Consider the following 13,238-nt stretch of genomic DNA (forward strand, 5'->3'; position numbering starts at 1 on the left):
AGCCCAGAATAGGATGATAGCGCTCACGAGTCTGTTTGTACATCACACCGGCGTACGTCGAAAGTTAGCGCCGGCTGGTAATAGCTTTCGGAGAAGCTGGACGTTTGTTATTACATATTACACGAAAACAACTGTTTTGTTTTATTAATAACAATTTTATCACACAATTTTGGTTGTTGTGGCACATGAAATACATATGTTTTCTCCATGTTACCAGTTTTAGGTTAGAAACTCCTAACTCCGCGTGTGTACAACTTAAGGAATGAGCTGGCCGTTATATCGAGCGCCAACCAGGAAGCAGACTTCGTGCGCTACAGTCACTTTACAGGTACTGTCAATTTACAATTTCAGCTGGTTTAATTTAGATTAAAGAAATGTATGACATACGTTAATATGATACCTCCTTCTCCAGAACTTTCCATATACGGGAGTAATAAAAAATAGTTATTTTTATCGTGGGGGGCAGTGTTAGTGAACCGTACTAGCTGTTTGGCGCTAACCATCTTAGCTTCCGTTAAGCTGCTGCTCGGTATTTTCATATTTATTGCTGGTTTTGTCTGTTGGAGCACATTTAAGCCATCGGACTGTCACTATTGTGTGTTCACCAGGGATGGCGGACGAGACTCTGTTTGAATTTCTCCACATGGAGATCGTGTCACATGTTTACAAGGAGCAGCAATCCAGCAAAGGAACCATGGACAACAAGGTGTGTTAAGGAGTTGCCTATAATGTCATGTAGTAAAACAATTTTTTCCGGTTTTAGAACACAGCTCCCCCTTATATTATAATATTGTGACGTCATGTTCACAGTTTTACATGATATACTGTTCAAATTAATCGCTTGCATTTTATCTTTTTAGGACAGAGCAGTCTGTGTTTCTGTCCTGGAAGGTATGGGCTTCAGAGTGGGACAAGGACTTATTGAGAGGTAAGTCACACATGTAAATGCTGAGTTAAGTGGAGTCTTCCTTTATAGTGAGTGTCTCATCACTTGTTTGCTCTTTCTAGGTTGACCAGGGACTCTCCCAGCTTTAAGGATGAATTGGATATAATGAAATTTATCTGTAAAGACTTCTGGACTAAGGTGTTTAGGAGACAGGTGGACAACCTCAGAACAAATCATCAGGTAAAATGTTACACCATGCAGTATGTTACTACCAAATTAGTAAGTAGGTTTTGTGTAGTGTTTGTTCAAGCTTCAGTTATATATCCTGTAACAGACGTTTTTGGCCTTCACAACAGGAAATTTGATCTCTTGTGAAACAGAGACTTTGCAATGCATCACTGTTTGTAGTGGATGATTACTGTGATGAAGAACATAAACGTCTCTAAAAGGTTTAGTGTCAAAGTTGACTTAAACGTGTCCTGTTGATTTTTCTTGTAAATAAACAAAAGCGCTTGAGAGTTAACAAAGGCCTTAGATGGATTTCTTTCTCTGAAAAATTCTGTATCTTTTACTTTCATGTCTATCCGCTATTGTTGCAACTTTAAAACCCTAAACATTGAACATTTTGTTACAGTGCAGTTTTCTGTTGGGTCCTTGTATTCATATGGATGTTAAATTGAACTCTTAAATCTTAGGAACCTTTCCCAGCAATCAGGAAATACAATCACATGTATTGCTGGTTAAAATGAGTTATCTTTTAATATAATGTCTTGTTTATTTTCCACACCAGGGGACCTATGTTCTGCAGGATAACAAGTTTAATTTGCTGACCCAGCTGTCCAATGGAAAGCAGTACCTTGATCAGGCTCCTAAGGTTAGAATAGTCACAGACACACTCATGTTCCTGCATTCCTAAAGACTACATATAGAACAAGTATCACTAGGTGCTTAAGGGTTTGTATTTTGGCATACAGCCAACAAAACCTGAATGTCATAATGCAATAGAGACTAATTTGTGCGTGTGTGTCTCAGTACCTTGCTTTTTCATGTGGTGTGGTGAGAGGAGCCCTATCTAATCTGGGTTTGGAGAGTGTGGTAACAGCTGAGGTCTCCGTCATGCCATCCTGTAAGTGCTTTGTGAAAACATAATTATTTTACTGTAAGGAAAAGTTAGTCAGACTAATATGCTTATTACCTTTCAGTCAACCATTGTTACTGTACTTGTGAGCTTCTGTTAGGTCTGGTTTAATTAGATTTATAATGTACACATAACTAGCAGTTCTAGTCTTGAGCTACCCCTCATTTCTTCATATTTTGCTTGGAAAATGGGAAATAGCTGCAGCAAAACCTGTGCAAACATACATGGAAATAAAGCGAAAACACAGTTTGTGCAGTAGCAAAGTCAAAGTTTGGTATGACCAACTCTTTTAGGCAAGCTTGCTTGTAACTTCTTTATGTAAGTAGTCTCCAGGAATAGTTCTCCAGGCTTCTTGAAAGACATTCAAAACTCAAGGGGGAGATACTACCAGCTGGTGATGTGTGAATTAAAAATGTTTATTTTTTATTTTTATTTTTTTATGTCAAACTGTGTTATTTTGAACACTTTTTTGTAGATTAAGCCAAAGAAACTGGATTAAATTGAGTTTTTACGACAGCCTGCTAGTAACAGAGTGTCGAATAATACAATTTCAAGTCTTTCCCAAGCTGTTATGTGTAGACACAACACAGATTCATCTGTTGAGTTAGGTGCTATTTTTATGCTTGAATGAGTCACAGGTCACTTTTAAGTAGCTTAACAAACAAAAAACATTCCTTTGTAAGATCTTGAGAAAACCCGGGGCAACTATATTGTGCAAGACAACTTCAAAAGATTACAAGAAAGTCTGTCTAATTGGAAGGAAAATATAAAGAAATGAGGAGTGGCTCAAGACTTTTGCATAGTCCTGTACCTTAAAGGACAGTACAGATGGATAATATTTTATGCATTTTTATCTTCTCAGGTAAGTTTCAGGTGGTCATCCAGAAGTTGCCCTAATCTTCTGCCCACATGGTGCCAAAAGAGAAAATAATGGTTCCTGTTTTCCCACTGATGAGTGAAGCCATAAAGCGAATCAAACATCCACAAAAGGGTCCAGCAGGACTGCTGACGTTCTGCTGACCACCAGGTACAACTGATTGGTAAAAACAGGTAGCCAGGGCTCAAATATAAATCCTTTTGGATACTGATTCTGGTTTTGAAGGTTTTTGCTTATTTTACATTCTCAACTCAAGTTATTTTTTTTATCTGCTAAGCACTGGCTTCCAACTGAATACTATGAAGTTAAAGTGAATGTGTAGTTATTAACAGGATATGTATTCTTTGTAATGTGTTGCAGTGCTTAGTCTGAAAATTGGAAAAAGTTTAAAAAACAAAAATACTACAGGAGGACAATCCGCATAAGTCAAGAGAAAACATCTTTGTGGATGGCATTTAATGCAATCTTTTTCAGCATCCATTCCATTGGTGGCTAATGAACCTTTGCAAATCATTACATCTGGCTGATTGCATTCATTATTCAGTGCTTACTGTTCTTTACAGAAAAAGCTGTATCCAATTCCTGGTGCTTCGCTCTGGTTTTTAGTTTTGACTTCAGGAGAGAAGTCTTTCATGTAGTAGTGGGAATCACTTAGACTTTTTCTAAGGCAAAATGCAAATCTAGAATAATACACTGGTAGAAATATTTGAGTTTCTTCAAGTTATGTGAATGTAATACGTTTCTAGAACAATAATTTGTACAATTTTTCCAAGTGGAATGATACGAGCTTATTTGTTGTTCTATGTAGTGGTCTCACATTTAAGAGTGGAGTAGACTTGAATGTATTTCTATGTTATTTTTCATCATGATGGATGTGTTTTCTCTTGTTAGAGCATTGATATTTAAATGTGACATTTTTCCTGGAATTTAGTAAGTAAGCTGTAAAACATGTTGGGGTTTACAATGAAAGTTAATCATACAGTTGTCAGGCAGTTGGATAATATTTATTATTTATTCTTTTTTTCCCCCCCGACTAAACCACTTTGTTGAATGGATTTAAAATGCTGTGACAAGAAAACAACAAAACAAGGTTTGTTAAACATAAAATGTAAGACCATAAAATGATCACTTCTCTGGGAAAGGCTGTTACTGTTGCTGCCACTAGGGGGACACATACAGCTGTTATCTGGTTGTTCAGTCTGATGTCACTAGCTGTGTCTGGGCCTAAACTCCGCTGCAGGTCCATATATCAAACGATCACTATGGCATTACTGAGAGTTGAAAAACTGTCTAAAGTCTTTCATCTTTAATAAATTGATCAGCTTTCTGCTCTACCAGGTGTAACAATTGAGTTTAACATCTAGGCATCCATAAAAATGGAATTTATGACATTTAACAGAGTTAAAGTTAGCAGGAAGTTAGCTCGCTAGCTTCTATCTAAATACAATATAGCATGTCCTGACTGCGGGGTTTTGGAAACAAATGAAAACGTACAGCTCTGCTATCACTTCCAACATAAATGAAAACAGAAAGCTAAAACAGCTGTGACGTTTGTAGGGTTACTGAAGTTGGGCTAGCTGGTATATAATGATGTGCTACGTGACCGCTAGCGACTCAGCTATGTTAGCATAATATAAACAAGCTAACTTTTTTTTCCACTCGATAAAAGTTAACGTGAGTGTTCTCGGTGGTCAGGAACAAATGTAATCGCATGGCAGGATGCTGTAAAAGGACCAAACTTCAGCCAGGAGAACAACTGAGATAATCCATCCACAATACGAGGTTAGTCATTCATATACTGCTGCATGGGCTGGGCTGTAGTTACATCCTAAGGTTTTAAAAACTGAGCTTAAATAAATCATTAGTGGTAATAAAAGCCGAGGGAGGTCAACAGTGATCACTGACTGTTTTAGGAGCTTTTTGAGATTATATAGAAGAAAATACATAACATTAAACATGTTAACAACACAAAAGCCATATTAAACGCAGACTACTTTAGGCCCGGAAGTAGGATTCGTCACGTCATCACTTAACAATCGGATTACAATATGTCTGATACTTTGAGTTTAGATTCACCATGTTGTTGAGGTATGTCCAGAATCTTGTTGTCCGTTCTGTCTTTTTCAAGTAATTTCTTCAGATTTGGCTATGCAGACCCCCCCCAAGTGTTGAGGTCATCACAGTTACTTTCATCAGTTCTTCAAATAACATTGGTGTAATTATTCCATGATACCTGATCCATACATAAATTTAGTTCTTTTTTTTTTTCTTTTTTAATTTATGATAGAAAACATTTGAACATTTCCATTTAAGAAAAAAAAAAGACTTGAAGTTGACAATTACAGCTTATATCAAGGCTTTTTCATGTGAAAGGTAAAAGAAAAAGATAGGAAGTGGTTTTACTCTGCTCTACTTCTTAAGCATTAAGATTAGTCTATACTTTTAATAACAAAAAGATCAACCTTAACTTGAAGCCTTGTTTGCCTATACCTCCAAGGTTGGTCAAAACACAAGTTGGTACAGTTTTTGATATGGCACAACACTGACATTATTGCACATGTTGTGGTTTTCATCTGGTTCTGTTTCTGTCTCCAATCTAAGGAAAATACCTCCTGTTGTGTTCCAGTATTTCACTGCCTTTGGTGGGAAAATTTTACTCAATAAAGGTCTTTACATACAACTTTGTTTCCCTTCGGTGTGTCTGGCTCAAGCTTGGGCTTTCAGAGGTTGTAGTGTTGATTCTAATTTCCACAACTGTTCATACTGCTGTGACAGCAGTTATTATTCTGGAAAAACATCTGGTCTGATGAGTCTCAGTTTCTGCTGTAACATTTAGATGGTAGTGCTGGAATTTGGCATGAAAGCATGGATCCATCCTGCCTTGTATTATTGGTTCAGTATGTTTGTAGCGTAGTAATGTTGTTAAGATCTTTAAATCATCTTAAACTCAAATTGTACTCAAATGGCCTCCAGATTGCCCAGATTTCAAACCAATAGAGCACCTTTGGGATGTGTTAGGACAAGAGATTTATGTAATGAATGTGCACATCTGCAGCAGCAGTGTGATGCTATCATGTCAACATGCAGTGAACTCTCTGGAATGTTTTCACCACCTTCCTGAATCTATGCTATTAAGAATTAAGGCTAACGGGGGTCTAACCCAGTACTAATAAGGTGTAACTAATGAGTTGGCCAGTGAGCGTATGTTCTTGACTCTCTTGTCTTTGGCACTTGTAACTGGGTTATCTTCTTATTTTGGAGGCCCTAAAGATAAGGGTACTTGAATGAGCTTAAAATTCCAAAAAATAAAAAGCTAAATAAGGTCACTGCTTATAAGTATGCTGCCTTTCGACCCTTGCTGTGCATCTTAGGTAATAGCTACCTGAGTGAAGGGCTGGACGTGAAAGAAAAAAAACAGACATTGAGTTAGATGTCTGCATAAATGTGTAGCATCTGCCTACTGCCCACTCTTTTGCCTATTTGTTGCAACTCATTAAACACTTAGTCCAAATACCATTTGGAAAGAAGGGGGGAGCAGAAGGATGGATTAGAGAAAAAAAAAGACTAGGAGGGGGTCGAATTGTAGAAAGTTGAAGGAGACAGAGAGTGGGCTTTAGGAAAATTAGATGGAGAGAGAATGAAGAGCCTCAACAGGAGGCTGAAGGGTGAAAAGTGGAAAGGAGAAGTTTATTAGAGGCTGAGGGAGGCAGAAAAGAGAAAGATGGAGGGGGCGTGATGATGAGGAGAGGAAAGAGTGAGCGTGAGAGAAGTACCTTGCGTCTGTACATAAATGCCTGAAACAATAAGGAGTGAGGGAATCTGAGACTGGCTCTCAGGACGGTGAGCAACAGCCGTTTTGTGCCGCGCCACACGGCTTGGCCTCCCTTCCTCCTGCTCTACCTCGCATCACAATGTCACCAAATGCGGTCACAAAGAAGAACGGTGAATGCGAGCGGAAGAAAAGGAGGGGGTGTGTTCATGGCTGGAGAAAAGAAAGGTGTTGGGGGGGGTGTGCAAGTTAAACCAGCATTCGTATTCCTAAACTGATGACTTGCTACAATTCAGCTACACTGTCCACACAAACCGACTGAAGTCTTTTGTTGTGTGAGAAGCTGCGAGAGAACCTGTTTCAGTTTATTTGAAATAAGTACAAGAAAACTAAAACATCACCAGCTGCAATTTAAAATCTGTGTTTAACTCCCTAAAATGTGTACTATGTATTGATTCAAAGTCAAATATGGTTCAAAGCAATCTAAGTAAGCTGTGTCACTTCCATGCGTCCACAAAGAAGTGTGAAGGTATTTTTTTCTGTTTTTATTATTATTATCATTACATCTCACAAACGCAAAAGGCCGCGTTTTACTTCATCTGAGAAACCTAAAAACATATGTTGCTGCTTTTAATCTGTATGATCTCACATGATGACACCCGCTTTCATCCTCTCATACTGCCCTCCCTTTATTTTCTTCATCTCCACTTTTCTTCTTCCCCTTTTATCACTTTTCTGTCGTCACACCAGCGCATTCAACTTCCTCCACTCAAGCATGGTATGAGTAAGACTCTCACAGCCATATGTTGACCTGCGGTGGACCTGAATACAGCCATCTGCCTGTCTTTCCTATGTCCCACAGGGCAACCGGGAGAATATCTATAGAACACAATGCCTACACACACACACAGCAGATGCATGCCTCTAAACCCTTCACGGCCACTAATCACTACCAGACAGCCGGCCCATCTCATGTTAAGTGACAAAATAATAGCCCTTGTGTGTGTGCATGACAGAGAGATTCCTTGAGTATCAGGGGTGAGTAGGCATCTTAAGCCCTGAAATCATATTTTAATTTTTTTAATCAAGCCTGCCTTTTTGTAAAGTGTTTTTGTCAGATTGTCTCATATCAGGAACTGTTGCATTGCACTCCAATTATACTGGTATAGAGGGGGCAGGAGGTGAAAAGGAAGGGAGATGTAAGTAACCACAAAGTGAGGGATGTGGGATGGAATCAGGGAAGGCAGAAAGGAAATAAGCAGAAACTGAAGATTGGTAAGATTAAACCCCAAACAAAAGACATCTCATCTTTACATGAAATTTTAGTGACACTGCTCCACACTCCCACATTCACACCCCACTGTCGTATTACCCTCGACCGCAGTGGCCGGGACAGCCATGACTGCACTGCCAAACTCGCTTAAATCCATTTTGATTTGCAAATTTGCTGCCAGAAACACACTGCGGCACCTGAACTTCGAGGATGCGAGAGACCACAGTGCTTTCCTCATTTTTAACCCCGAGACTTCGCTTCAGACTCCAGCAGCCACTGAGTTTTTAAAATCCACAAGTATCACTTTTCCCTTTAAGAAGCGAAGGCTAAGCTTTGTAGGGAAAATAAAAAGCCAAGACTTTTCCTGGATTTCAAAGGCTCTCATCAGTATTGCTTTCACACTCTTCACCTTGAGACTGCATCACAGAATACTTCTTAATCCTGGAAGTATAGGGAATACTTGTGTAGTGTAAACTACTGCATGAATACTTTAAAGGTTAGCCATCTAGAAGAAATAAACTTGAGATGAGCTTCATGAATGAGGTTTAGAGCTCAAATGGAATTATTTTATTGTATAGATACGGTTAACCTCAACGGCACAGGTCACTGGGGAAATGTGATAAACGAAAAGCAGAAATGACAGTTCACTGGTTTCCTGCACCTAAAACCTTACATCCTGTGAGCCTTTTTGCCAACGCTACATTAACGCCAGCATAGCATATATTAAACCCCTCCCCTCCCTTTTAAACATCTGCATTATTCAATAAAAGCAGTTTGCACATCAAATGTTAAAATCTTCACTTTTTACCTGCAGGTGGCAAACAGAAGTCAAAGAAAGACAGTTAAAAAAAACAAAACAAACTCCTTTATTTCCAGTACAAAAAAGCAAAATATATTAAACTTGATGCAAGCATTAACAACTCAAAAGTCCTCTATAAATATGTTAAAAATAAATTAAAGAAATTAATTTACTAAAGATCATCTTTACCACTAAACAGGCCTTAAACACGCTGATGAAAAAGGTTTTTTTGTTTTTAAATAGACCAACTACATCATTAACACAAGAAAAAACAATAAACAGCCAAGTAACATTTTCTAAAACACTATGCACACATACCTCTAACCCTACAGTAGGCTGACTCTAGCGTCGTAAGGCAAAAAAAAAAAAAAAAAAAAAAAGACCTGGGAGCATATTACGCATGCATGTGACCAGGATACTTTTCAGTCTTAACAACAAAGGCATCAACAGAAAAGAGAAAGAAAAAGATTAATACTGAATAACAGAGAGATGGAGTGACGGAGTGAGAGTCTCACTTTACAAAAACTTACTGGGAATGTTTGTGTTTGAGATAAAAAACAAACAAACAAAAACAACAAAGAAAACCCCGAACACTTCAGCACCACAAACGACAACTTCTCAGAAAATAGTCACCTGGCTTCAAGCTCTGACCTCATCATTTCATATCAAACTAATTGGCTAGCTCCCGGCATGGATATTCAGCGCCTGGTACCTTGTGCTTTCCCAACCGTGCAATATGAACCCATATGCGCCCAAGCTCTCCTGACTGAGTCACTTTTCACTCTGCTGCAGAGTGGTTTAAATTTGGCAAATTGACACTTGACTGCTTGAGGTTTGTCAATAATGCACGAGAACCCAAAAAGCATCTGCAGTAGCCGCAGAAACGCAACGCCTCCGCTCACACTAGCTTACTCTCCTGATATAAAAGAAGACTCTCACCCCATGCTCGCATCTCTCCAAACACAGCAGCAAATCTTGGTTCAACAACGTAACAAGACCTGGTAAATAACACTACAGGTATACATTGTTTAAAAACGTAACATTCAGATTCGAGGCCAGCGATCTAAACACAGCCCCCAGATGGTACAACCACAAGAGGGAAGGGCGAAAAACAAAAACACTACTTCACGAGCTTATAAACATTACATAAACAATACAGTGTACATTAGATGGAAGAACTCCTAAACATACCGTCACATCGTGTTTGTCCTACTGAAACGAACGAGCAACAAACAGATGTCTTTGGCTTTCTCACATTCTTTAGATCTGTCGCAGTATGCTGACAGGAGGAAATTAAATTCACACTGTGATTACAAAATTCTTTGTTGGACTTTGCCATCCTAGCATATCATTTTGATAAAGCTTCAAAAGGTTTTTAAGGACACCATTAAAACATCTGTTTTGAGATATACCGTTTTGGTGAATCCGCCACATACAAACTGGAGTTTTAGCATCACTGTGCCTTGTGCAAATGACAGTGGCGTGCAGTGTGACAGCGTGTTAGGTCACCCAGTCGTTTTTTCACACAGAATGCTAAAAATGTCTTAGTTGTCAGTCAGTGTGTGAGCGGGGAGTGTGCGTTTAAGGGTCTGTGTTCTTAAGTATGGCTACGTGCGCAGTGGATATTCTGCGTATGGATACTCATGTACACATGTTCCAGCAATCTGCAGCTTAAAGGCAGAACCCAGTGGCATCCTCAGGAAGAGAGAGCTGACTGAAAACTAACAGACGTTTGCCGTTAGCTTCGTTAATGCCACCAGATGATTCGGAGCCGCTCAGTGAACCAGCAGAGCTGATCCCATCCTGGTCCTGGTCTGAGAGAGAAGTGTGGGACAGGGATCTAACACCAAGTGGCCCTGAAAGGACCCCCGCAGCACTGGGACTCTGCTGTAAGGAAGGGGAGCTCGTTGGAGATAACCCACTCGGAGAATAGCCGGAGTCAGGGGAGGGCATGAATGGAGACCTGGGATCCGGACCCACGGGAGGATGGTGCTGCTGAGCGGGGGAGGCCTCAAAGGCAGAGTTCATTTCTAGAAAGGCATGGGAGAGAAGATCAGTAATGTCTGCGCAGGAAGGAGAAGAGGCCGTTGGTGGGCATGTGAATGAGGTGGTGGCAAGAGAAACATGAGGAGTGAGGGCAGACTGAAAGGCCTGGTGGGGAGCTGAGGGAAACCCAGAGAAGCTGAAACTCTGCCGGATAAGACGTGGCCGATGGGAGCGGGAGGAGGAGGTGGAGGGCAGCTGCTGAGGAAGGCTTGAGGAGGAAGAACGAGAGAATGAAAGTTTATTTTCTTCCTCGCTGTTGTGAACAAAGTGACAGCGGATCCCATAGGGGCAGAAGCCGATGGTATGAAACGTACGGCACAGCTCAGTTTTATATTTTGGATGTCTGTTTAGATCACGTAGCTCTTCTGGCCCATGGGCAAACTGGCACTTCCCCCCATACTTGCACAAGCCGTTCTCGGTGAAAGACCGACACAGTTCGGTTTTATAGCGCGACGACGAAGAGGAGGCAGACACAGACGAGGAGGAACTGGTGTTCAGTGTGGCGGAGCTGATGTCACTTTGGGAGGATTTTGTGCCTGTCACAGGCCAGCCTAGACTTGCTCTTGTTGCACCACTGGTCTCTACCATGCTGAGAGAGCGCTGGGAAAAGAAGCCTGGCTTCTCCCACTGCGTGGAATTACCAAGCTGGGAAAGTAGATCACTCTCTGATTGCTGTCCCCGTTGGTTGGAGGTCAGAAGTGCACTGTCCAAAGCATTAGTGGGCAGGCAAGACAGGGAGGAGAGGGAAAATGAAGTGTTTCGACATGGCTCGCCGATGTAACCTGGTGTTCTCATGGCCAGACTTAGGGATGGCACTGTTCTGTTCGGCTCCCTCAGATTGAGATTCAGTAAATGCTGTATTTAAAAAAAACAAAAAGTCCACATCATTAGCCTGTACAAGCTACTATTAGTATTCAGCAATTTTAAAACTTATACATTTGCTAACTAGTTTATGCCAGTTTATGTTAGACATTAATATATGTTTTTGTTATTACCACTAAACACTAAAGGTTACATCTTCTGCTCTATTTGCACATTTCTGTTAAATGTTTTCATTGGAAATATTTTGAGTCAGGTGCCCTGATAGATTCAAGCATCAAGAACCAAGTTTCGGGGGTGGGGAGGTACTGGGCATTTGTATACAAGTACATAAAAAGCACACTTTTTCCAACTTGTGTCGTCAAAATAAATTTTTGACACATCGATCCATCCATATGCTTATTTTGTGCTGCATTGTACTGGCACGACAAATTCAGATATTTTAGATTCAAATCTGTAATACGTAGCGTCACCCCTCTTTCCGTTTGATTTTTGGATTCGTCCATCTAAACCTAAGGAACAAAAAAAAAAACAAAAACCTTCAAGACACGTTTTTTGCTCTGATAACTAAGACGAGCTATACAATGTTTCCATTCAGTGCACGGAATAAAATACGCAATGTTAACTTTAACAACAAACAAACAAAAGTATTACAAAACTTTTTTTCCCCACTTCGAGCAAGTTTAGGACCTCTACACTTCAACACAGCTCTAACTGGGGACTTTAGTCTGTTAGCCATGACTTTTGTGACTTAACTTGTTGGGGTTATGTGTATAAATAAGATGCTTTACTGGCGAACTGTCTATCGAAGAAGCTATTAGCACGAAAACAGCGACCTTTAATAATTAATGACGTTAATTAACCGGCGTTGAGAGAAAATCACAAACTAGGCTCGATAATGAAATCGATAATTTCATGGGCCCAAGTTGCGATGGACTACAACAACTTGCTTTCTGGCAACTTAACGTCTGGTCAGAGTTAAACTTTCAGGTTACAGAACAGTCAAAAGACAGACGAAGAGTCTTAAAAGAGAAAGCCTGACACATTTTATCCACTAAAGCAGACTCGAAAAGATAACATGGAGACCGCAAACTCCGTAACAGCGCAGCTAGCAGGCTAACACCCTCCTCCTCTCCCCGACCTAGCCAACTTTCGCTCTCCGCTAAACTTTCTTTTGCGCTCTTATGGGGGTTTGGTTTACCTTGCACATCATTTCTTCCAGCTCAGCAAACTGGTTCAGGGGATAAGATGGCATTTTGCTGAGCTATCAAAACCTTCGTCCGATCCCGTCTGCCCCTGCCGCGATAGACGTGGGCAACTCGCTGGCATGAGATGGTCAGAAGTTTCTAGTTATGTATGGGTGCTAAACAAGCCCAAGACCCGGACCACGTGTGGATTTAAAACCTAGCACCACTGTTGGCCACTCCCACGCCTCTGTGGATTCTGCAAAAAGTTGTTTTTCCACATCCTGCGGTTCTAAAGAAGGATGAGAATGAGGGATTATATGCAATAAATAAATAAATAAATAAATACATTTATTGACTATAAGTTGAAAATTGATTATAAGATTGTATAATATGCATTATCTATCGCCTAGCTTCACTGATTTGGGTATTACACAATATATAGGC

General features: G+C 40.2%; 2 protein-coding genes across 2 annotated transcripts; one reads left to right on the forward strand and one right to left on the reverse strand.

Moving 5' to 3' along the window:
- Positions 1-14: 14 nt before the first annotated feature.
- On the forward strand, positions 15-5,581 carry trappc6bl (trafficking protein particle complex subunit 6B, like). The gene is made up of 8 exons (XM_085429942.1): positions 15-77; positions 218-328; positions 609-706; positions 861-928; positions 1,009-1,126; positions 1,677-1,760; positions 1,919-2,012; positions 2,887-5,581. Exons 3-8 carry the CDS (start codon positions 611-613, stop codon positions 2,919-2,921), a joined length of 495 nt encoding a protein of 164 aa, XP_085286068.1. The 5' UTR covers positions 15-77; positions 218-328; positions 609-610; the 3' UTR covers positions 2,922-5,581.
- A 3,204-nt stretch (positions 5,582-8,785) lies between these two features.
- On the reverse strand, positions 8,786-12,983 carry LOC146693936 (mRNA decay activator protein ZFP36L1). The gene is made up of 2 exons (XM_085429943.1): positions 12,809-12,983; positions 8,786-11,643 (listed from the first exon to the last, which is right to left on the reverse strand). Exons 1-2 carry the CDS (start codon positions 12,860-12,862, stop codon positions 10,414-10,416), a joined length of 1,284 nt encoding a protein of 427 aa, XP_085286069.1. The 5' UTR covers positions 12,863-12,983; the 3' UTR covers positions 8,786-10,413.
- Positions 12,984-13,238: the final 255 nt, after the last annotated feature.

The sequence above is a fragment of the Copadichromis virginalis genome, linkage group LG14 (genome assembly GCF_057382275.1).
Source record: "Copadichromis virginalis isolate Kocher_CV1m ecotype Utaka linkage group LG14, C_Virginalis_male_GT1.1, whole genome shotgun sequence".
In the NCBI taxonomy this organism is placed as follows: domain Eukaryota; kingdom Metazoa; phylum Chordata; class Actinopteri; order Cichliformes; family Cichlidae; genus Copadichromis; species Copadichromis virginalis.